This window comes from Plectropomus leopardus, chromosome 21 (assembly GCF_026936395.1).
Source record: "Plectropomus leopardus strain MGB_pleo_1.0 chromosome 21, ASM2693639v1, whole genome shotgun sequence".
In the NCBI taxonomy this organism is placed as follows: Eukaryota; Metazoa; Chordata; class Actinopteri; order Perciformes; family Serranidae; genus Plectropomus; species Plectropomus leopardus.
This window is the reverse complement of record NC_142196.1, coordinates 11,189,043-11,213,633: the sequence shown is the minus strand read 5'-3', so window position 1 is coordinate 11,213,633 and position 24,591 is coordinate 11,189,043. Positions and strand designations below refer to the sequence as shown.

General features: G+C 39.1%; 1 protein-coding gene across 5 annotated transcripts in view; it reads right to left on the bottom strand.

The window, feature by feature from the left end:
- ctnnd2a (catenin (cadherin-associated protein), delta 2a) overlaps positions 1-24,591 on the bottom strand; it is a 318,237-nt gene that overhangs the window by 17,166 nt on the left and 276,480 nt on the right. For all 5 annotated transcript variants that reach the window (XM_088071967.1, XM_088071968.1, XM_088071966.1 and 2 more), the window contains exons 20-21: positions 8,525-8,774; positions 5,436-5,520 (exon numbers count right to left, since the gene is read on the bottom strand). In XM_088071967.1, coding sequence (XP_087928093.1) covers positions 5,436-5,520; positions 8,525-8,774 — 335 coding nt within the window. The remainder of the gene's footprint in view (positions 1-5,435; positions 5,521-8,524; positions 8,775-24,591) is intronic.

The window sequence follows — 24,591 nt, the reverse complement described above, 5'->3', positions numbered from 1 at the left end:
TTCAATATAACCATGCAAGGAACAGGGCTCATACAGACATTACAAATCAAATTCAAGGATTTTTTTAAAGCACTTTTTTTTCTCAAAGATTTCATTCAAAGGGACTTCACTCAAAGCAAATGAATCATTTTTAAAAACTTATTTTTTTTATTTTTATTTTTTTTGATGTGATCAATCTCTCTCTTTACATTGCCAGGTTATTTACTCTTTCTAGGCATATCTAAAATCCTCTTCAAAACATCTGTATGACATAAACCAATCTGGAGGTTGTGCACGGAAAAAATGCCTCCTGAAACAACTTTTACCTCAAATTTTTGCTCATTCGGCTAAGTTATGTTAACTTTAGCCATGCCAACACAGGCTGATTGGTTTTGCTGAGATTTTAAGACTGGAGCAAAGTAAAAATAAACTGTGATGTCAGGTGGGACATCGACGGGGTGAGAAAGAATGGAGAGGGAGAGTGCACCGTGGAGTGGTGCAATTCGGTTACATGCCAGAGTTTTTAAAAAAAAAAATGCTGAGGAATTTTTGATTATGAATTTGAGTATGACTTAATGGATAAAACCTTAGTCAAACTATAAAACAGCATCATGTGGTTCATTTGAATTTCAAGGACTTTTTTTAAATTAAACTAGAAGTGCTGCTTCACGGTTGTATGCCTCTGCGAACCAGTCAAGTTGCAGTATATATCAGAAAACATTGCCACACCTGTTTTTGAACCAAAGGAAACATTGACAGGGAAGTACAGAGAAGACTCTGGAGGAGAGCTGCTGTCCCTCAAATATGAACTCACTGCCCTTTGCCCTCTCCCTGGCCATGAACAATACAGTACCAAAGTACCACCTTGCTAAGGTCTACTGCCATAATAACACAGCAACAACCCACAGACGCTACTGACAGTTTTACAAACAAGCTCTGTCCATGACAGTTGACAATGCTTCAAATATGGATGTTGCTGCCAAGAAGTTACATATTCTTCAATGTGGATGCCTCATGACCATCTTCAAACTGGGAGCACAAAGGATCTGTACAGTTTTAAGTGTCACCCATTCAGTATCTGACCAAATGTCTCATCTTCTTGAGTTACAATGTTGACATTTTGTCGTAATTAGTGTATTAATTCTTGAGTTATGGCCAAAAACATGTCTTGGAAGGTCACTTGACTACCAAGACATGTTCCTCCTGGTGTGCATGTGGACGTTTGTGCCAAATTTGAGGAAATTCCCTAAAGATATCTCAAGATATCACATTCACAAGAATGTGACAGACAAGGTCACAGTTACCTTAACTTTATATCACTCATAATCTACTCACATCATTGTAGAGTCCAAGAAGATGTCTGTGCCACATTTGAAGAAATTCTTTCAAGGCCTTTTTGAGATATTGCGTTCATGAGAATGTGATGAAAAACCCAAATAATTCATGAAAAGAAATGAAAAGAGGCCATCTTCAGGGAATTTCAAGACTTATCTCCCCCCCCCCCATGAACCTTATCTGAACTGAGGGATCTTCCCTGGAGGAAGTCAATGGGTTAGATTCTGGGTACAAATGCTTTTTGTTTGTCTCTAAATAACAGGTGGGACAAAATGCAATTTTTGGAGAGTAATTTTCCCACTCGTTACTAATGCACGAACACCTTGAAATATATTTAGTTTGAAGAACGACAGCTCACTCTTAGAGATTTGACATCTGTGAAAACTGAAGTGCAAGTACTTGAAATTCAAGTAGGAAACCCTAGCAGTCTATCATCTGAGGAACTTAACACAGGATGAAATGACTTGTTGGTATGAATTATATTGTAGAGCTCAAATAGTGTCTCCTGGTGTTCTGTTGAATGTCTCCCAACAAAGATTTTGCATTAAAAGCTCTATATGGGACACAACTGAATAATATAAATGTTTGCTCCCAAAATAGAATGAATTCAAGGGACACTTCATGAAACAGCATAATGCAATTAAATCCAATACTTCCACAAACTAGGGCATCATAAAGGTGCTATTCATCCTAGGCTGTTACATGCTGTATGATTGTACATTGTATATGCAAGAATGCATCTCAAATAAATCAATAAATCAGCTTCATTCTTTTTTTTTCTCCTCACACAAAGATGAAAAAGAAGACACATTCAAAGCCAAGGACACCTCTCTGGAATGTGTTACTTAATATCTTACTGAAACTCGTTGATTATGCTTCTAAAGTTTTAGTGCGCTGGCTGGCAGATAACCTTGGTGGCAGATATTCCCTCAACAACACTCATTACCGACGAGTGAAAGGAAGAGGACATCTGTCATTACTTTTAATCAAGTTTGCGCGAGTGTGCGGGTATTTGTCATTTGAAAAGAAACAAAAGAGCCCGGAGGAGGAGAAAGAGATAAAAGAGTGTGTCTGAGTGGGAGAAGCGCACACACATCGCTCATCATTCTCTACGCCTCACACAGTTTTCTAACTTCTTGCTTGTTTGTGCTGTTCTAGCTTCTGCTACAAGCTAGCTACTCTATTAATGAGCTACAGCTTTCTGATACGCAGCAATATCAGCACCATTCGGTTTCATAATGGCAACATAAGCATTAGCATCAATGTTAGCGTGTGTGTGTGTATACGTTGAAAGAAAAACAATAGGCTAGAGACTAACACAAAGTTATTGATCCCCCTGCCTCTGTAAACACTTGCATGGTTGTGATAGTGCCCAGCAGAACCCCATTATTCTTTTGTTTCAAGGTGGTTATGATGGACCCTAAGGCAAAAGTGCATACTCACAAACACACACACACACACACACACACACACACACACACACACACACACACACACACACACACACAGATATGTGCATGGGTGAAGGTTTTGTTTCAACAATGGAGGGGGCACAAATAAAAAAAAGAGGATTTGAGGAACATTTTGAGCATTAAACATTTAATTTTGTGCATTCTGGTGAAATTTATGCACCAACTTGTGCCTCTTATGTATCAATTTATGGTGTAAATGTGTTTCATTTTGTCAAAATAAAAGTCCTCGGCTACTTTGTTTTTATTGAGGGGTGCCATGTCCCCTGTATCCTCCAACAATCTACTTCTACAATACGCAAGGCAACTCCTTTAGCCGAACAAAAACAGAGGTCTTGCCAGGATGCAGGTGTATGCCCCGAAATATACCTTAGCACTTACACAAACACGTGCAAAAACTCCAAGCATTTAAGAAGACACACCTATGCAGTAAACCACACAGACTTTAGTGACCAGTCTCCAAACCAATATCTCCTGAAAAAATACGATAGCACTGCAGTTGTTCAGAGAGAAATCCACTTTGGTCACTTTATGACAAAATGCAGTTTATTTCACTCTCTGCAGCCACTCATCTTTCCTGCAAAGCTTATTTATAAGCTACACTGGTACACATACTGTGTTAACCTCCTCAAGGCTCATGGAAATTAAGCAGCATGCTGTTATTAAAGCAACTGCTTGCTCCATAAACTATCAGTGTTGGGGAGTAACTAACATGTAATAGCTTTACTTGATTAAATTACAGAATGTATGCACTTGTAATTTGTCACAGTTACAGAGAGAATGTAATTAAATTACAGTTACAAATCAAAATGTTGGTGATTACAAAGGGGTTAAATCCACATATACTGTTTTGGGTAAAGACTTAAATGCACAATATTGCCTTCATTCATGCTGTTGCTTTGCTTGAATGTACCGGAATGGCACTCTCATTTTTTTCCCCTCCAAATGTGGAAATAGAATATTTCACATGGTCTGCTTGATATTAATATACATTTCTTTTCTCTCAGCGCTTGAAGATCCAATCATCACTAAAGCATATGGGTCAATAAAACAGGTGTGCTATGTTACTGAAACAAACAACACTGCTTACAAGGAGCAGTCTCAACATCCTGATGCTTACTTTAAAACAAATTTTTAGGAAAGTGATCAAAAAAAGATGTACCGGTGACATTATTTTGACGAGCTACTTAAAATTGTTACATTTCTCTTTTTTTTTTAACAGTAACTAGTTATCTGTAACCTACTACATTTCAAAAGTAACCTTACCAACTCTGTATACTATATAGCTTCAATTGTGTATATTACTAAAACTAACATGTTGCATTTTTATTACTCTGCCTTTCCCTAGTGATGCTAAGAGCTGGATTTTCAAGTTATAATGAATGCATCTCAGTGTAAAAAAAATATTTGTCTCCCAGTTGAATATTGTCAAATCAATACGACAAACTACAAAAACTGCTGACTGATAGTGGTAGCTTGTGGCAAGCATTGGCAGGGCATGCCTAAGCTGTCGATTGCAGAATGGCATTAGCTTAGCTTAGCAGCCGCTTAAGACGGCAAAGATTCTCAGAGTCTGAGAGACACCAGCAAATCCTGTCAAGGATTAGCCCTGACCAGAAAACACGGCATAATTCATCCAGTGAGGTTTCAGCTGGGCATCCAAGAACACAGAGGTCAAACCACAATCTTCAGCCGTTCAAATGCAAAAATGCAGCTTGCAATTGTCAGTGCCAGCTTGCAGATGTCAATTAATTCTAACTTTTACTGTGTGTCAGGTGTGGTTTTTAATTGCTTAATTAAACAAGTTCAGCAGAGAATCCCCCTCAACACCAGCTTCAGTGAAAGTGGAAAGCCCTCAACCTGACATAGTTCATCCTAGGACAGTTTAAGGCCAATTTGCCATATATAGTAATTACTTTTTTAATTATAAACCTAATATAATTAAAAGGACTGCCAGCCAATCTTACATTTAGCTCTTTTTTTTCATCAAAGCTCATTTATTTCTACTACACAACAAAGGTGTATCCAGACATATTATTCTCTAAACTATTTTACAATTATTAAACATTTCACATGATTCCATATCAGAGCTCCTCATCAGAGGAGATTTGCAAAGCACCAATTAATTAACGGATGGTCTCCATTTTATAACAGCACGATGCTTCTGGAATATCTGCCAATGACAGGTTAAATTGCACTGTTTTAGAAAAATCTTTTAGGTTTATGTTACAATTATCATTACAACTTTTAGATTGAATATTCACGGTATAACCCAACAGTGTAAAATGAGTAAATTCAACAACAAACTAAACCTCGATTAATTCTTTATGTAATATGCATTCATTAGACCTGATAAGTGTGTCATTGCAGAGGTGGACTTTACATTAAATCTTCATCAATTGTAGGTCTCATTACTTCAACCAGTAGCCATATCTGACCATACATGACATTGGTAAGTAGAAGATTAATGTTGTTGCAGTTACTGTATGTATATGATCATAGCTAGTAAGGTTGAAAATCCTTGAACATGATGTCTGGCATACAAAAATGATTTCTCATGCATTAAATACTGTATGCATTTGATAGCATCAGGAGACAAAACAGGACACAAACAGTGTGAGATGAATTGAGTACACGGTTTGAACATCCTACCTTCTTGTAGAGAGAGCGCAGGTCTCTGTACTGCCACATACTGCTGAGGACCTGAGAGGCTGCCTTTACCACCTTTGCTGAGTGTCTGGAGATAGATTGAGAAAAGAGAGGGAGTTATTTCTCCTAGACCCCATTCCTTTGGATAATGCTGCTATGATATTCTGTCCCCTGTCTTTACCAGCTGCACAAGATCCATGCAGGCCGGTGGCACTTGCGATGGCTTTAAGACTAAGAGGTCCCATTGGTCATTCCAGCAGAGAATGATTTTCTTTGCACAAAAACTGAGAGTTTCCAGATGAGTTTAAAATGACCCTCTCTGCCATGCTAATGGTCCCATCCTTGCCACTTAGCTGAAAAATGACTTTAGTAGAAGTCAGTTCAGAAGCCCTGCCCTTCTAACAGCTGTGGAGAGAAGCAGAGGGGATGCTCATTTTTCCATTTATCCACCAAAATTAAGACAAGTCCGCCTAGGCTTCAGCATGGCTTTTATTTTTGCCAGTAAAAAAAAACCAGAAAGTATTTGGACAACTGAAATATAGGGTGATGGTATCAACAGGAAGCCAATGCTCCAGCTTCCTACAAATACAATGCGCTGAGATATTTCAAAGCTATACATGAATAAAGTGATCACAAAAAAAAAAAAAGAATTACAGCCTTGTAGTTGTTTGCTTCTACGAACCAGTCGAGTTGCACTTGTAGTTTACATGCATGTAAAAAAAACATGGATGCTTCATACACATCTTCTACCCTGCAGTACAAAATACAATTAGCATGGTTTCAAGGTGGGCACCCAAGATAAGCATCACCAATTCGGGATCTGTATGTCTCTGCTTCTGTACAGTACATGAGCTATTAATGGCCTGATGGTTTGGTGAATGTTTTTTGCAGAATGTTATGATTTCACAGAGAAGTTGGCCTTTGACCTTTTGGATATCAAAAGTCTTCACTTCATCATTTTATCCTTTTAGACATTAGTGCAGAATTTAGTCATAATTATCACATGAATTCTTGGCCAAAAACATATCTTGTAAGGTCACAGTGACCTTGACCTTTGACCAGATTCTGATCATTTCATTGTTTAGTCCAAGTAAACACAATATTTTTAGGACTGCCAAACTGTGTTGCTGTTTGTATGATGGGGATCCATTTCGGAATGGATATGTTTAAAGGTAAACTGTAGGTCATTAACCAATATTGACATTATTCCTTTTTCACATCATTGCATTTTTTAGCTCCTACTGTTTCAGCCGAGTTGATAAACAGTGGCCGCGTCCATGGTGGTGCTTTTATGGGCATTTTTCCCAATCTGAAAGTGTGTAATTATGTGAATATAGTGCGACACTGCTGATAAGGAGCATTTATCTCAGTGTACCTATCCTGGGAAAATGAAGATGTGTGGGCCATTAGCAGCTAACTACACTCACTGTGAAATTTGCACTTATGAAGCTATCCTCCAGCACCTCATCTCACTCTGTAATGGTGCCCTTGAGCACAGTTCCCTAAATAGACAGAGTCTCTCCATAATAATAAATGAACGTTTGACCTCCGTCTGATAACACTCTGGTGGTCATGGCAACCCCTGACCTGGTAGTTGCCATAGCAGCTGGGCAGAACACCCTGCTTGGTCTCCCATGGCGACAGGAGTTATATTCCTGCTGCATCTCCCTTGTTCTCTGGCCATCTTTTGTGGATGAGTGGTCACAGGGAAGGCAGGTGCCGTTATGAATGATGGATGTGTGGCCACACTAAAGCACTGGTCACTACTGACAGTACGGGGTGAGCTGAATGATACCTTGACAGGTATATGACAATGCAAAAATGAGAACATGTTGTGATTCTTTCCTGGCCTTTAAATTCTACTTTAGGAAATAAGCTACTAAAGTTATTCAGAGCTGGTTATCCTTGAACATAAGAAGAGCCACTGCAAGTCATTAGGGAGATTTCCAATTTTGTCCTATTTTAAGAATATTTTGGCATTCAGCCATTCCTCTTTTTGTTTTATCTCTGTGTCATAAATGTTTTGAGAGTTGCATTAAGTATTCTTCACCTTTCCTGAGCAGAACATTATCCCTGGTTAAATCTAGAAAAACAATGTTAAGCACAGATCATTATTATGATCTCATAACTTCAACAGCAGTGCAGGTAAATCTGTCCGGTGCATACATATGGCATACTTTCCCATAAACTGTTATACTATATCCTTATCCTCCCATTTTACATAGTGTCCTTCAAGGATTTCTGCCAAACCCAATTTTCAAATGCATTTCAAGTGGATATTAAGTTGCAGAGAAGAACTCTCTGGTGCTACAGTAGATCAGTAGCATGCCACCAGTGCTGTGTTATAGATTTTATTCTCCCTGGGAAAACTCATGAATACAGCCACTGATAATAAGGGATTTTTTGGTAAAGCAACATGGAGTATTAATGAGAGAGCGATTATCTTAGATATTTCTGTCAAACTATTTTTTCCCATATAATGTAATAATGCAGACATAGGCTACAAACTGTGGCATCTTGCAACCTGATCTCATAAACAATACATTAAATGACCATGCTCTCTAAACACAGCATTACTTATTTAAGACATGGCTTAATAAAGATCAGGACTTAAAATGTGCAAAATGTGGACTGAGTAGCTAAATGTTTGTCATTTCGAACATGGGATGGGCAGGTTTTACACAGGACACAAAACAGCACTCTCCTTAGTCAAAGTCTTGTGTTTGTTTGAACCATCTACCACCATGATTTCTTTCCAACACAGACTTTGTTGCTCATTATACTACCTACAGTATGTGGCTGCAAATTTAACCACCACTCACTGTGTGATGCTGTTAAACCAGCAAATTCTTGTGTCCACAATAGTAAAGGTTCCTAATTGACTTTCCATTAGCATTGTTTCAGTAATGCGTTGTAAAGAGGTTTTGGTCATGTCATGTATTTCTGCAAAACCAGGCTGGTGTCTTGAATATATCTTGAGAGCAGGTTTTCTCTGTCTTAAAAACTATCACACAAAACAGCCATTGTGATGCAATAAAAAACAAGCAAAAAAAAAAAAATTAATTTTGTGCTCTTATCTCAGAACTACTCACTTGTCTCCTTTGCTGCGGGCAATGCCGATGAGTTTTTCTATGCCACCAGCATCACGCAGGGCTTTGGCGTTCTCCATGTTCTTGGTGATGACCTCGTGCAGTGCGCAGCAGATGGCAGTTACCGTATCATCTGACATGGCCTTGCTGGGAGGGCCTGTGGTCCCGGAGGTCCCACTGCTGGTTGCGTTGTTGTTGCTGCTGCTGCTACTGCCTGGTAACCGATGGATCAAATCTCTCATGGCATATTTACCTGGTGTGTGGAGGAAATGAAGGAAAGGGACAAAAACATTGGTCAGATTTCATTCTCTGCACATTCTCCCATATAGGTAATTTAGTTGGAAACATCGCGAAAGTCTGTTCCTAAAATTGCCCTTGGATGATTTTTTGTTAACAGTGGAAGGGACACATATAAAAGCTACTGGAATGTGCTGTGACAACATGAACATAAGATCTCCAGTTCCAGTTTAGAACTATGTATAGGGACAAGGGTTTATATTTTCTGATCGTTCAGAGACCAATGCAAAAAGAATAATTTTAGATAAGTACAGTACAACTGTACATTGAGTGTGGTTATAAGTGACTGGTAGGCCTACAGTATAAAAATCCGTACAAATACCTCTACAACATACTGTACTTAACAGGCACTTCAAAGCCTCTATAACATAAAAGGAAAATTGCCCTTTTACCATTTTTTAAAGCAAACTTCTCACCCAGCTAGTGAGTGGTTTGGATAACTCCATAAATCTTTAGTTTGAGGGGGCACACGTCAAATCCTCTGACGCACACACACTAATGTAGACATGCTGAGAATCCAATAAACGGGGCGACTCGTGGTATTTTGGTGAAAAGGCTGGCATATGAAGAAAATGAAAAAAAAAATTGACATTCAAAGAATGGCTTGTTGGAGAGATCGAAGCAACAGGGAGAGGGAGTAATTAAGAAGTGCAGGAGATGCTGTCAGATAGGAAGCCGGTGAGAGGGTGGAGCAGATGGAAGCAATAACATTTGGAGTGAAGGGGACTTTCAAGACAAAGTGGTGTGGGTATGGATTTCATAGAGGATGATGGAAGTTAAGGACAAAAACGCCTACACGCACTCTGAGCTCACCAACACAGTAAGTAAGGTATTTTATCATGCTGGTCTCAATTATATCAAACAGGGTACAAGACAATTTAATACTAAAAACAGTGTGTGTTAGTTTAGATTTAAAGTAGTTCGTTGTTTGTATACTGTATTTAGTTGCCAAAAGTTGTAGAGATGGGAATCAAGAATCCGTTCCAGTTGAAAACTGGTTCCGAATTCCAGAGTCGTACGCCTCCGGGCTCATCAACTCCTTTTATCACTGCCAGCGTGGTTTTTTTGTGACAGTTGTGCATTGCAGAACAATGGCATCAAAGTCATGATTCCATGCTGCTGAAAGCTTGCAATAAGAGGGAATCATGGCATAGAGGTCAGTGGCTTCATTTAAGGTAGAGAGATGACAACAGTGCTGCTTGTAATGGCAGTGAAATGATCATTTTAAGTATGGGTGAAAACACCAGCAACATACTGAAACATCTTTCTGCACAATATAGGCTTAAAATGACCAGCATACCCTCATCCAATGGTTTGTATAACACCTAAGACATTTTAGCCCAATGCATTATGTTACATTGTCAATGCAAGTTATGCACTTTACATGAAGCTACTTAGGTTAGGTTTAGGCAAGCAAAATTACTTTGGGTAGGTTTGGGGAAAGAAATATGGCATCAACATACCTTAAAATAGTTCGAAGTTGACTCAGTTTCACATGGTCAACAAAACACTAGTTTCAAATATAAAGTGCTGTGCTGTTTGACTCTTCCTCCATATGAACCTGCCTCCTTACATGGATGTTTGGTCTCTATATTATGTCCTTATTTACTCCTATCAGTGCATTGGTTATGTGATCACAGCTTTCCCAAGTACATGGGTTAGGCAAAAATTACTTGCTAATGATTACTTGGGTTATATAAAAATTGTGTTGTACACATACATACCAACAGTTTTTTTTTTAAAAAAACAGTCTAACTTAAGACTCTGTGCAAGAGTACCAGTGTTTCCCAACCGAGCAGCATGTCTGTTACCAAAGGTATAAAGGTCTAAATATCCAACATATTAATAACATTAGCAGATCTTTGCTTTGATAAAGAAAACCAAAATGAAAATTAATGCTGTAAATATTCAAATACTGCAGGTCTAATGTTTTTCCCCACACAGAAAATTGATCAGGAATCACTAAACGAATCAATAAAGAACTAGACCGATAAGCAGAGTGGTTAATGGCTTTGTTATCAATAAAATCTCATCAATTCTCATCCCTAAACAGATGTGCGTGGTTGGACAAATATTTTCTCTTAAATGTTGCAGCAATCAAACAGTAAACTGTCAAATTTGCTGGGACATATGCACTGTAACCAGTAAACAACTGACTGTTACTTCCTTCAGTGTTTCAGAGCCAACTACTTCAAAACTCCAATGAGAGACTATCCCACGAGAGTGAGCTCACCACATATGAAGATGACTGAGGAGAGGGGCCTATAAAGGAGAGACAAGAGCAAATAGGTGTTGATGAGTGGAAGAATGGAAGACAGGAGAGGAACTGAAGAGAGGAGAAGAAAGGAGATTGCACTGACTGAGGAGGCTTGTGGAGATTTATCAAACAGGAGTAGCAGTCAAGAGGTAAGAAATGCCCTGACCATCATAGGACCTGTCAATTACACTTGAATCATCTTGAGCCCCTGGGACAAAAACCAGAGGTCATGCTCCAGATAAAGAACCTTCAATTGGATGCAGAGGCGACTGTTGAATAAGGAACCCTGGCTGAAATGTGGTTATTCTTTTAACAAAAATCCACTCAATACAACCACTAGGACTAGCCCTCTTACTCGGATGCGCATTAAAAGGTACACTTCAATCAACTCAGCATCTCCACATGAATGAATCAGTCTACCCTCTTTGTGACATGTTGCCTGGTGAGACATAGCATGCCATTCACGCTCTCCTTCGGAATCTTATAAATTCAGGTCCTCCACAGAAGTAGATAAAAAACAGGAAGTGTTACTCTAGGGGTTGAATCCACTGTTGTATCAAGTGGACCATTATATCCTCTCTGGCAGTGGATAAAACAGAGGCCAAAATATTCAATTTGTAATAAAAGCAAAATAGTGAGTTTGTGAGATAATGCCTCCAAACAATTCACTTTTCACAAACTACCCAATGCCTGTCTAACTGCCACTCTGCATCAGAGGTGTAATCTCCTGCAGCCTATGGTACTACTTTGAATTGATTAAGTCTTAGTGAAAAATAAAAAGTAAGATCACATTATCCTTGTAGGGTACAGTTTCTTCCTTCATTTAAAGGATGCAATCAGAACCAAATCTTTTTTCATTTCACTCTTTTCCTACTGTTTTGTTTGTTTGTCTAATTCCCCACCTCCTTATAATGCTGAATGTTTCTTTCCCAAACCAATCCATCACTGTGATATCAAAGGAGCCCTTACAGGATTGGTGGTTATTCCCTCGCTTATAGTATCTCTAATAAGTCTAATTGATTTGGGATGAACAGCTACACAAAACACAGAGCAGGAAAAACATGTGACATTATAAACCTTTGACCTGTACGAAAACACACACACACACACACAGGGAAGAATAAATAACTAAAAAAATGTTGTTATACACTTTTGAATACAAAAAGCTCACTCATGAAGACACATAGAGGCCTCAACACACATATGCATGCACATACACACGTGCAAAATCACACATCAAGACACGCACATGCAAACTCTGTCTATGAGGATGGAGTTGTGAGTTAATTGGCCAAGTGTTATCTCAGGCTGGCAGGCTGAACAGAGGTTCAGCGGTCATTGTCTTTTGGCCGCGAGGACAAAATTAAGCTGCATCCTAAGAGGGAGACTCATTATTTGACTGGCTTGATTCAGAATTTCCTGACTGATTTACCAGCTGATCACTGACTGATTCTTTACTTTCTTTCTTGATTTAATGATAACACTAACTCATGAGTGAGTGACTAAATGATTGACATGATTATTTACTGACTGACTTATTTACTAACTGACTGCCAAGTAATCTATTGTGTGAATGGCTGACAATTGACTGAAAGACTGTCTTAGGGGATTAAGTAATAACAGAAAGGAAGGTAAACATAACAAAGATGTTCAAATCATTAAAGGCATGTATTTGTTTGTCTAAGTATTTTCTGCTTATAGACAGAACCTCTGATAAGCTGCTGTCAGCATATCCCTAAAACATGCTCGCCTGTGTGTGAGTGTGTACGTGTACACACAGGTGTAGGCATGCATATCAGTCTCTGCAACATCATCACATTCATCCCACAGGGCTGCATTACAGAGAAAATGATAGGGAAGAAGAGAGAGGAGAGAAGGAGAGACAGGAAGAGGGATGAAAGGGGAAACAAAGGTTGTGGTACTGTAACCCTAATTCTATTGGCACAAACAAACATTACAATATTGTAACCCTAGTTCTATTAGCACAGGTGGAGTCCTCTACAGGTAACAGTCTTCTCCAATCACAAGCACACATTTTTCAACCAGAGGAGGTGGAGCCTGTGTGAAATATGCCAACGTTGAATTTACGAAGGACAGAAAAACCAAATAAAAAAGGAGAAAAAAAGCCTACATACACATAAGTGTACACTGAGACAGATGCAATGTGAGGCACCTTTCTCGTTGAAGAATCAAACGGCCCTTGTTATTTCCAACACTTTTAATAACACACCTTGTTAGAGGAAGACGCAGCCTCCTGATAATGACTGAAGAAGCTTGTCTGAAAGCCTCTCACACACACCTCACCTTGACAACATACAAACATACAGCAATCCATGCACACCAACACACATTGCACCTGAACATACACATTGCTCATTATGTGGCTTCCTGGTTGTCTGCCTCAGTTTTTGGGTTGTTTGTTTTGTTTTTGGGAATATTTCTTTGTCTAGATGTGAGATGTTTTTGTAAGACACTTGAGATCTTTTTTTTCCCTTCTTATATCTCAACTTCACAATGTCATTTTTTTGTCTCTTGGGAGTTTTAGAGTTTTATCATAGAGCAGACATTAATACCATATACAGAAATAAAAAGCAAAGACTAAACTAACCTAAATCAAAGCTGTGCACAGACACCACTTGAGTCAAATAATATCTGGCCTCTTTCATTTATCTAGACACTATGATACCCAGAGCATGCAAGAGGCGCATTGATACATTATAGATTAATATAAACGAGAGGGAGTTGCTGCACTTTCCGAACGTCAATGCAAAATTCAACACATCTTAAAAGCTAAATCTTTTGATGTTTTCATACCCTGCTGAGGACATTTCTTTTAATTACTACTAAATATACAATTTATCTCACAAGGCCACATTGAAGTTTAAGGTATTTGGTTGACAAAAATGACTAATCTGAAAGTGTTAGAATGAGCACAACTGAATAAATAGTATAATCAATCGGCGTAGTGTAGCCAGGGACCTCATGTAGGAACTATCCTTGTAAGCTTACAGTGATCATAGGTAGTTACGCAGGAAGTAAGGACATGAAAGGTCTGAGGAGCAAATTAAAATTGATTTTATATGAGCAGGTGGCGACTTTACAGTCCTATTGTGGCACAGACACCACCTCTGCATGCTGGAGTGCAATTTTGCCTCGCCTTTCTGTGTCTCTGAAATGTGAGCTACACCTGGAACATGTCCTCAAGGAGAGAAACAAGCCCTCTGCTGATCACTGCACAGTCTAATAAACCTGTATTACACAACTCCTCCAATATAGCCATCTTCACCTGGGAGGCAGAGCTGGTAATGTATTCCGGTGCTGCATTCCCTCATGTGTCGCTAACTCCCGCTGAGCAGGGCGTGCTTCATCAGGGCCATAATGGCTGATTTGATTTAAAGAGATCCAATTACCCTCAACAATGGAGTGATTTGATTGTTTACTGACGGAGAAGGGAGAGTGTTATTGAAGTAAAATTGGAGGTAATTGTCTCAGGGAGATGTGGGGAAAGATGAAACGGCTTGATTGGTTGTGGCGTCCGACTGTCTGAGAATAAAGGATGGTTAATACACAGTTATCAGTGACTGGGTTGTGGTCCCCTGAGGTGGGCTGCTGTACTCTTACTGGTCCCAAAAGCTTCAGGCTGTATTATGTCTCTAAAGCTTTTCAAGGTTCTACAAGTAAGCTCTAGGCTGAATAAAAGCCATGTTACAATGAAGGTTCACCAATGTAATAATAGATAAACATTAGGTACAGGCTGCAGTATTCAAGGCCAGTCTCAGTGTCAAGACCACTTTTCTGAAGTCTTGCACATATCATGGTCTTGTGCATTGTTGGACTCGGAATTATCTTCATCTCTGGCTCAGCTATTGAGAACTGGTCATCATCACTGGCTACTGATTAGGGATCAGTTGTACCTGTGTTATTAATAAGAGGTAGCATCTCCTCTGTTCTCTGTGTTGGGGCTAAGCACGTTACTATAAGTACAATAAAACCTCCATGAGCAAAACGCCAATACTTTATCAATACACATGTTCAATTAGCATGGATGTGTTAACGTGTAAAAATGTTGTTTCAATTTGCCTTGTCTGCAGTCTATTATCTAACACTGCTGTGTTTTACACAAGCCCAACACATTAGCTTAGCTAATAGAGAACTGTTACAAATGCATCACAGTAACACGCCAAAGCAGTCAATGCAATGTCTATGTGTATGTATACGGTCTAACTGTTAAGCTTAGTTTTCCATGTGTTTTAAAATCTGGCATATTCTTATAAACTTTACTGCTGACTGAAACAAACCACTCCTTCTGTCATTGGTACCTGCAGGCAGTGAGTCACCTCAGCACAGGGAGGAGGACTGGTACAGACTACTGTCAGTGTTCATTCTTTCTGAACTTCACTCAGTATTCTGATGTTAAGAATATATATTACAATGATTTTAAATTTGTCTCCACTGATCAAATATAAAGATTGGGGCTGAGCAACATGATGAAAAATAAATATCACAATATATTGGAAAGAATCCTTTGATACTGATATTGCATTGGTGCAAACAGAAGAGAGAGCATTGACAGATTAGATTAGATCTTTGATAAACTATGTGCTGTGGAGTCTGTCTCAAATTGACTGTCTTTGGACTTGAACTTGCCTCAAACTCAACTGGACCTGGTTTTTAGACTTAACTTGGACTCAGTTAAGTTGGTCTGACTAAGGCCATTACAGGGTAGTGTAGCCAGCAGCTGTGAAATCAGTTTTGAGATGTTAAAAAGAAATGAATGTACCACCTCCTGTCCTAAATAACTAATCTGATCACTTTTAGATTATTCAGGTGAGTATTCTGTGTGCAAACTATCTTTCATTTAACAGGTGAAGCACTCAATTTAAAATGTTTTCACCTAATTGTGTTGACACCAGCTAAAATTGAAGTGTGGTATAATTAGGAGGTGCCATAGCTGCTATCAAAATGCAGTGTCAAAACTAGTGTTTTAGTGGCTTTGTGTGATCTGAGTGAGTATCCTGGGGTAATTTAATCAGTAGTACATCACATCTTCAAGAGGGGGCGCCAGAATCAAAGCAACAGGGTGCTGGTTTCTGTTCTGTGGGAATATTCCTTTACTGAAACTTTATATGTACTTGTATGTACTTTATGAATATGTCAAGACAAAAACCCTGGAGATACACTAATACAGTTATAGTGTCATTAAAGGAGGTGGGAGGGGCATCTTATTGGCAGCAATTTGACTTATTTTCTCTTCACTATAATCCAAATCACAAAACATTAAAGCATTCTAATGAGTTCTGGATTAATGGCTCATTTGGAAAGCAGCTACAAAGAAGTGAAAATATAAATTACATACAGAACATGCTCACATACACACACACACACACACACACACACACACACGCACACACACACACAGAGCCTGCAGTTACCAATTATCAACATCCTCGCATTCTCATCAAACCAAAATAGATATGAATGACCTCCAAAGACAGTCTGATTCCCCGCAGCGATGTTAGGTGTATTCCTTTTAAGTTGCAATTAAATAAATATATAAAGGAATAAATAAAATGAAATGCAGACGAGAGTACAAACAGATGAAAGACAGCAGGTTTAAACGGGTCAGGAATGGAGGTAAATTGGAAAGCAGCATGCCATCGCTTCCCCCGTCGTAAAAATATTCTGCCTTCTTGTGTTTGGCGCTTTTCACACCAGTTATATCTCGCCCTCTGTGTCTCTCTTTGATGTCTGTGGGTGACAGGTTTACAGTGTAAACTGCAGAGGAGGGAGAGATAGAGGGGGAGGGAAGGTGGGGATTCCCCCCCTTTTGAGAAACTTGTGGCTTCATTAGACGTTCTACAGACATGAAGAAGATGCCTGCTTGGGAAGATGCATAGATGCGCACACACACACAAATACACTCTATGCACTCACAGTGACAGAGAATTCCCATTGTAATGGTTGGATCACATTTAAAACATGTGCATTTGCCCCTTCACCCACACCCCCAGAATAAAGACGTAAAAGTAGCCGAGCACTTTTACTTTGACAAAATTAAATATATTCACACCATCATTTGATGCAGAGAAGGTAAAAATCGGTTCATAAAACAGAAGAATGCAGGAAATTAAGTGTCTAGGTGAGGGCTCCCAAAACTGCTGTTTAATATGTGTCCCTCCAAAATTCAAACAAAACCTTGGTCCTTGGATTAGATAAAGTTACACTGCAGAGTTTCATGCTGATGACTATCATTTTTCTTACATAAAATCATCAATTTTGAATATGTCTTCTGGAGGACCGAAAACAGAGAAAAATTGCATTCATTTGTGCACCTTCCAAGATCAAGAACATAAGTCAGATCCTGGAGGGACAACTCTAAGACCAGAAAAAAATCTCATCATGGCATGGCAGCCCTTTCTTTCCCTCTCTATTTCTCTTCATTGTTCTCTATTTCTATTTCTCTTTCTGTCGTGCTCCCCAGTCTGGCACAGAGGAGCAGAGGACGGAGAATGCCAGAGAGAACAAAGTGGGCTGATAAAAGACATGCCAGACCCTTACACACACACACACACACACACACACACACACACACACACACACACACACACACACACACACACACACACACACACACACACACACACACACACACACACATACACGAGATTCATTCCAAAGGCGACAGAAATTTTGTAAAGTACCGCTGCAACAGGGACAGAGGAGTGAGTGTCAACTTAGTGTGAGTCAGTGGACACGGCCGCTCTGTCTTCCTTTTGTCTTTCGGCTCGCAAGCCTTCCAATGTTGTTTAAGCTCATCGCGCTGTAGTCTGCTGACAGCAGGGACAGCATAATATGTAAAAATTGTCGTGGGTGAGGAAAACACAAAATGGACATTCTCTAGTGATCTAAAAATATTTGGTGTGGCCAGCAATCCACAAAGAGGAATAAGCATGTAATGCCACCTTTTTTCTTAGTGTAACCTTTTCAGTGTACTAGAAGGTGAGTGCGTGCATGTTGGTGTGTACGTGAGGATAAAATTCATAGATTAAAGGCTTGAAACTGGTGATTTTTCAGCATATAACTGTGTCTAACACACACTCTCACGCTTACACACACATTTGCAATCATACAATTAGTGACATCCCTGTGGCGCACTAGTCCGGTTTCCACAGTAACACTCCCCAGCACTGATGTCATCAATGCGAGACACAAAGAGCGAGAGACTGAAAGAGAGGGCGTTATGAGCTCATGTCTCAAACGACACGGAAAGGAGACAGAGAGGGAGGGGTGGATGTGGGACAAACAGATGAGAGAAAGAGGAAGGATAAGAAAGAAAGGGGAATGACATGGAGAAAAAAAGGGGTTAATGTTTGTGTTGTAGAAATGACAACATGAAGTGAATATGAGAGAGGGAGAGTGGGAGGGGAGGTTTAATCCAGTAAGAGGTGTGGTGTGACAAGAGAAGAGGACAAAGGAACATGGGAAGGGGTGACAGAGGGATAGAGAGAGGGAGAAAAGAGAAATGTAGGGATGGAGATCAGTTATTTTCTTTGTTTGAGGTTTTAAGCACTAAGAAAGTCTTCATTTTTCATCATTTCAGAAAAAAAAGATCATCAACACTGACTTGTTACTACTGCAGAAAAAAAAGAGTTAAATATAGGGTGTCTTCTGCAACCAGTAAGCAATCAGAAAAAAGGGTTATCAGAACTCTCAAGGGTTTCTTTTTTTTTTTTCTCATTTGATGTGATGCAAACAGAACTCAGTAACTTCTACGCCCTTCACAGAAAATTCTGATCAAACTTGGGCATGCACCCAAACAAGCACCCCCTGATTCACATGAAAGAGGTGGTCTTGAGCCACTTTCAAGTAAACCATAGAGAGCTTTGTTTGATGTTGGAGGTCAATTACCGTAGTCCAAATGCAGGATGGAAGTATTTAGAAGGTGACTGGTAAGATTTTCCTGATGTCTTTTCCTGTCTTCAAACATTTTCTGTGATTCTCCTTGAGTGCACGCACACATCACTGCTTTGATGCCCAAATCATTGGATATATAATCCAATGCAATGATACAGAATTAAAAAGAATCGCGCTACTTAAATAACCTGAGCAGTGAGGGAATGGAGTGTATGTGGAGAGTATTAGAGAAAAAGAAAATTAAAAGGCAAAGGACAACCAAAAAAAGTACAAAACAACCGGCAAATGTACACATACTGTAAAAGCAGCAACCTCTAAGGCTTAAAAATGAAGCCAAAGCTGAAGAGCTAAAAACTGCAGTTCTATGAATGAGGCTGGATGCTAAACAGAGTAAATCCCCACAGACTTTCAATGTTAAAATGCCCAACTTAAGAAATAAACATATTTACACCCTAGTACTAAAAACTGTTTTGGTCTCTTTGGCTAATTTCAACACACTTGACAACTGTGTGAGGGATGTTTTTTTTTTTCTTTCTTCTAACTCACCGGTTAACATACATATTAAAGGACTTGGTCTCTCAGGTGACAGGCTCTCTGTGCAGCGTTACTACAGTCTGTGAGTCAGATCCACACCTCGCTCCTCTACAGTCCAACCCTCTTGTCCAAATAAAGATGGCATTGGCAAAAATACTGAACTCAAGGCCTCAGAACAGCAGTCCACAAGCCAATGGGTGATGTTATGGTTGCTACTTCCATTATTTTTACAGTCTATGATACCATTTTCTTTTATTGTTTGCATTTTTTTTATTATTACGTGTTAGCTGAGTTGTTGATTTGTGTTTATGTCACATTAGCTTAAGGTTTTGCTTGTAAAAATACAATACTTTACAATTACACTACATTTTGGGCTGGGGTGGGGGCACTAGTTGAAGCTTGCCTAGGGCGCCGATTGCGCTAGGTCCAGCACTGAACCTGAATCAAAATGCTTTAATAAATTATAACTGTTTATTTGAAAACTGTAACTCAAAAAGTTTCACATCCAACTTTATATTATCATACATCACATATTTAATGCAATCACCGGTATACTGCAGGACTTTATATTAGTATTTCATGTCTGGAATTTAAATTAAACTCATACCGTAGAATCCAGAAACTTAATTAGATTTAGCATTTGGAGCCAGTCACTTTGTACAAAACATGGAATTAATTCATTAGCCGTCTTAATTTTATACAGATTTTTTGCATTAATCACTTTTTCATTAAACACTAACTTTGGTTCCGATTTGGTTGCAAGCACAGCATGTGCTTATGGATACATTTAGTGAATGCTTGCTGTATTTGAAAAAAAAAAAAAGAGATTCTGTGTCTTTTTGGCATTCCAGTGCAGTTCCAAATTCATGTGTGTCAAATTACCATCTGTAAGTAAATGGGGAAGAATTGTGCTGACAGACGGTGTAGCAGTGAATGGGACTCATTTATTGCCACACAGGCGTACAGTACATTATGCAAATCAAAAACTATGAAGGAGGTGAAATCAGGAGAGAGACAAAACCATTGACAGATGAGAAGAATGATTCTCGGCGACATCAATATGCCACTAAATCACATTACAGAGGGATTGGAATATAAGCATACATATGCGGTTAGGTCTTTAGCTGTCAGTGCTCTCTCTTCTGTTTCATCTTCCATCCCTATTCAGCCTTACTTTGGCTCTCTCTGCTCCTTTTCTCTTCCCTTCTCCAGCCTTGTGCCTGCTGCTCCCTCCCTCTCGCTGTCTCGCTCATACACTGCTTTCCAGAGGATTTGACACTCCGAGGTTATTGTGTGCGAAAGATGATTCTCATCTCCACTCACTCTGCTGAGCTCTCATGCAAACTACCGTACCCCAACACTGATGCTGCCAAACTTACCGGCACTAACAGCTTATGTCACACTATCATATGAGTTTTAACAGACAAAGATTTTCATTTTTACAGAGAAGCGATTTACTCTAGATTAGCCATGCAAAATCATATTGTAATTAGGATGAACTTTGATCTGAAGAAAGACCCCCCACACTGCTCTGTGAAATCGCTTTGTCGCTTCAGGTTAAACTGTTGTTTTGCAGAAGTGAATTGTGTAAAGGAAAAGGTGTTTGACTCAGAGGTTAGAGCAACTGTGGTGAATAAAGCTTGTGAACATGGGCCAAATGGGGCTTGTCTCTTAGGAGTGCCTGGCATCTACCTCTTTTCTGTCGACATGTATCAAATCACGCCTTGCCAAGAGCAAAGGCTCAACCCTGCCTGATCCCTCTCACTTTTCTCCTTCTCTCTCCATTTAACCCTCTTCATTTCCAAGGCTGTCTGCGTTTCTGCAGCATTGTGTGTCATCATCTCTGACTGTTGCTTTCTGGATCATTTACCGTTTGGCTGTTTCAATAGTTAGGGAGAGAAGTTGATACGCAAGCTGATTTTGAACGAAAACTGATGATTTATTCCACTGATACACTATCAGTTTAATGTGACTATCCAAATAATGTCTAATAGCGAGCTTAAAAGTGTCAGGTTACCGTTACTGTCTTGTTATAAGCAATTTTAATATTGAACTGAGGTTGCTGGTATGACAATCCCACTTGGAATCAACAACACACCCTGCAGCTTCATGCAGTTTCCAGCTGCTTTTAGCTCATTATTTTTGTTTGTAAGTCTGTAAAACCACAAAATTGTCAAACTTTTAAGATAAAGAAACAAATTAACAAGAGTGGTCGGGGGAAACTAAACATCTAAAAAACCTTTTTTCAATAGTTTAAGAACCAAACCAGGACCATTAAATATTTATATTCTTAAGCAAGCAATGTGATTAAATAGTAAATAGATGCTTGTTTGCAAACATGGCAAAGCTGACAAAGAACAGTTCAGGAGCCTTTCTGCCACTTCATTCTCAAATGCCTTAAAGGGGACCTGTAATGCATTTCCTTATTTTCTGTCATGTACAGATTATAGTTTTACAGTGTCACATATTTATATTAAATGTGGCCAAAGTTTCAAATAATTAAGTAATTATGTAATGTAATCCCTGAGAGCAAAAACCTCAGGCTTTCGACTCTTAATAGCTTGATTCCAAGGTTTTGCCTACTTTTGAGACAAGCTGACATCAGCTTGTGAGATTTGATCTAATCCAGATATGCTTCTGCAAATGTTTACATTACATAGCCTGCACTGCGACATGTAGCTACAAACTGACACAAGGGAAACCCATTTCTTGCTAATTTGGGATCAAATTCCTGTTGGAACATGTCCAGTTGTGAAAAGCTTTAACTGGTATTTTTTTTTTTTTGAAAGTGCAGGTATACTACTGTATGTTACAGTCATTCCTCAGCTTTAAATACTTTGTACTAATACTGTTACATGTAGCTATTTGCAAAAGTCAAGGAAACATGTAATCTTGGTCGCCAATGTTGTGTAGTTTCGCCCTGATTTTGGATCATAATCCTGCTAGAAGTCTGGCTGTGAAGATTTTAGTTTAGAAGCTTTTATTGGTGATGTTTTAGGGTAGAAAATGCAGCTATACTACATAAAAGTCATTCCACTGCTGCAAGTACACTGCTACATGTAGTTGCATGCTAAGACCAGGGAAGCATGTAATCTTAGTTGATGATGTTGTTAACGTCTCCCTGATTTCGGATCATATTGCTGTTGGAATATGTCCAGCTGTCAAGATTTTTGTTTAGAAGCTTTTTTATTAGTGATGTTCAAGGTAGAAGATGCCACTTTACCTTGTAACAGGTATTCCCTGGCTGACAGTGCACTGATACATGTAGCTACATGCTAACATCAGGAAAACATGATGTGAATATTTTGATTTATAGAAGCCTTTTTATTGGTGATTTCATGAAAAAAAAAAGAAAGTGCCTCAATACTTCATTAAAGTCATTCCTTCAGTTGCAATAACAATACAGACACTCTTAGTCTGCGGCCCAAAGGGCAAATATGGAAGCCCTAGAAATGCTGACCAGTCAGAGCAGACTGGGATTTTTGGGGGGTGGCTTACAGAGACAGGTGCTAAAATGGAGCATCTCAGACGGCATAGTGTCCCACAGACAGTATAAGGAAATTAAAATGTTTTTTGAACATTAAAGCATTTAAACACCCTCTAGAAGAAACCCAAAGCACAAGCACAAACCTGAAAATGAACATAATTGCAAACACCTCCCTGATGGTGCCAGCCACTGTTGCCACAGGGGAATGATGATCTGCAATGCCCCTAATTGTCTCTCTCTATTATATATCTTAATCTGCATCTATTGCACTATCTCTGTCTTATTGTCTGTGTCTAAAGTCTCTGAAATAACTCTGGGAGAGCTAATCACACGCAGGACTTAAACCATGTTATCCTGCAGCTGAATAAGTCAAGCATGTATTCAAATGAAATGCCAAACAAATTTGAATTGATTTTCCCTGTGAATTTGCAAGTAATTACATTACTCAATCAGCAAGTGTGTTTTCCCTGCCTTTCTCTCGATGAAGCACACATTTATTACAGTGTCTACCTCTCATTCCATAGCTCTCCTCTGTTTCTTTCTCTGCTTAGAAAGCTAATGGCTATACAAGACTAAAAAGTAAAAACTGACCAATTAACCTCCCATCAATTAGAGAACATTTCATGATTTTTAGAGCAAGACATCAACTGTTCTCATCGAAAAGGTCAAAAGGAAGAATTGATTAAATTGTGTTAGTATGAAGTTGCTTTTTTTAACTTTTATTTTGTCCAAATGAAACATTTATTTTGAAAATGTAAAAGCAAATAGCTCAGTCAGAGTTAATGTGAAAGCAGCTGCACCAACATTTTTGCACCTTGAAATGCGACAATATTCTATTAAAGCCAGTAATATTATACATTAATCACCTGGTTGGTGGCAGGGGAACACTAATGCACTGCAGTAAAATTGTGTTTGGGTTGATATAGCTCAGGTGCATTCAAATGACTCCTGCTTCCATGTTTCATCATCTAATATCCTGAAATCTGCATTAGAACATGTTTTGCAAGAAAACATAAATTAATGCACCTGATAGGATTTTTACACCACCTAACTTTACATGCAAATGGCTTGCTGATACATCTGCAGGTGCATTGAGGAGAGAAGAACAAACACGCAAACAAACATAAACAAAAACCATTCAAATCTGGCTAATAAGCATCTTTGTGCGAAGCCTTCAATTATCCTGTAATCTGCAGTCGTGTGCCAGACAGACGTAGTGTATGGGCGTGTTGAGCTTTGCCGGTGGTATTCCTAGCTGTTCTTAAAAACACTCCGATGAAACCCAGAGAGGCTCCAGAAGTCCCTCGACTGAGACTGTGGGTAGCAAGGTTGCCATAGAAACCGCTGAGCCCACCAGGAAGCCGATATAATCATAGATTCCAAAGACGGAAAGGGGTGAAGTCACACATGCACATATTGTACACATGAACACATTTGTAGATGCAGGAGGAAGCACTCGTCTACACACACACACACACACACACACACACACACACACAGTATAAAAGTATCCTAGAGTGTTAGTTTTCCAGCTATCCCTTGTCCCTTGATGTGGGGATGCTGCCAGTCAGTTAGTCAAAT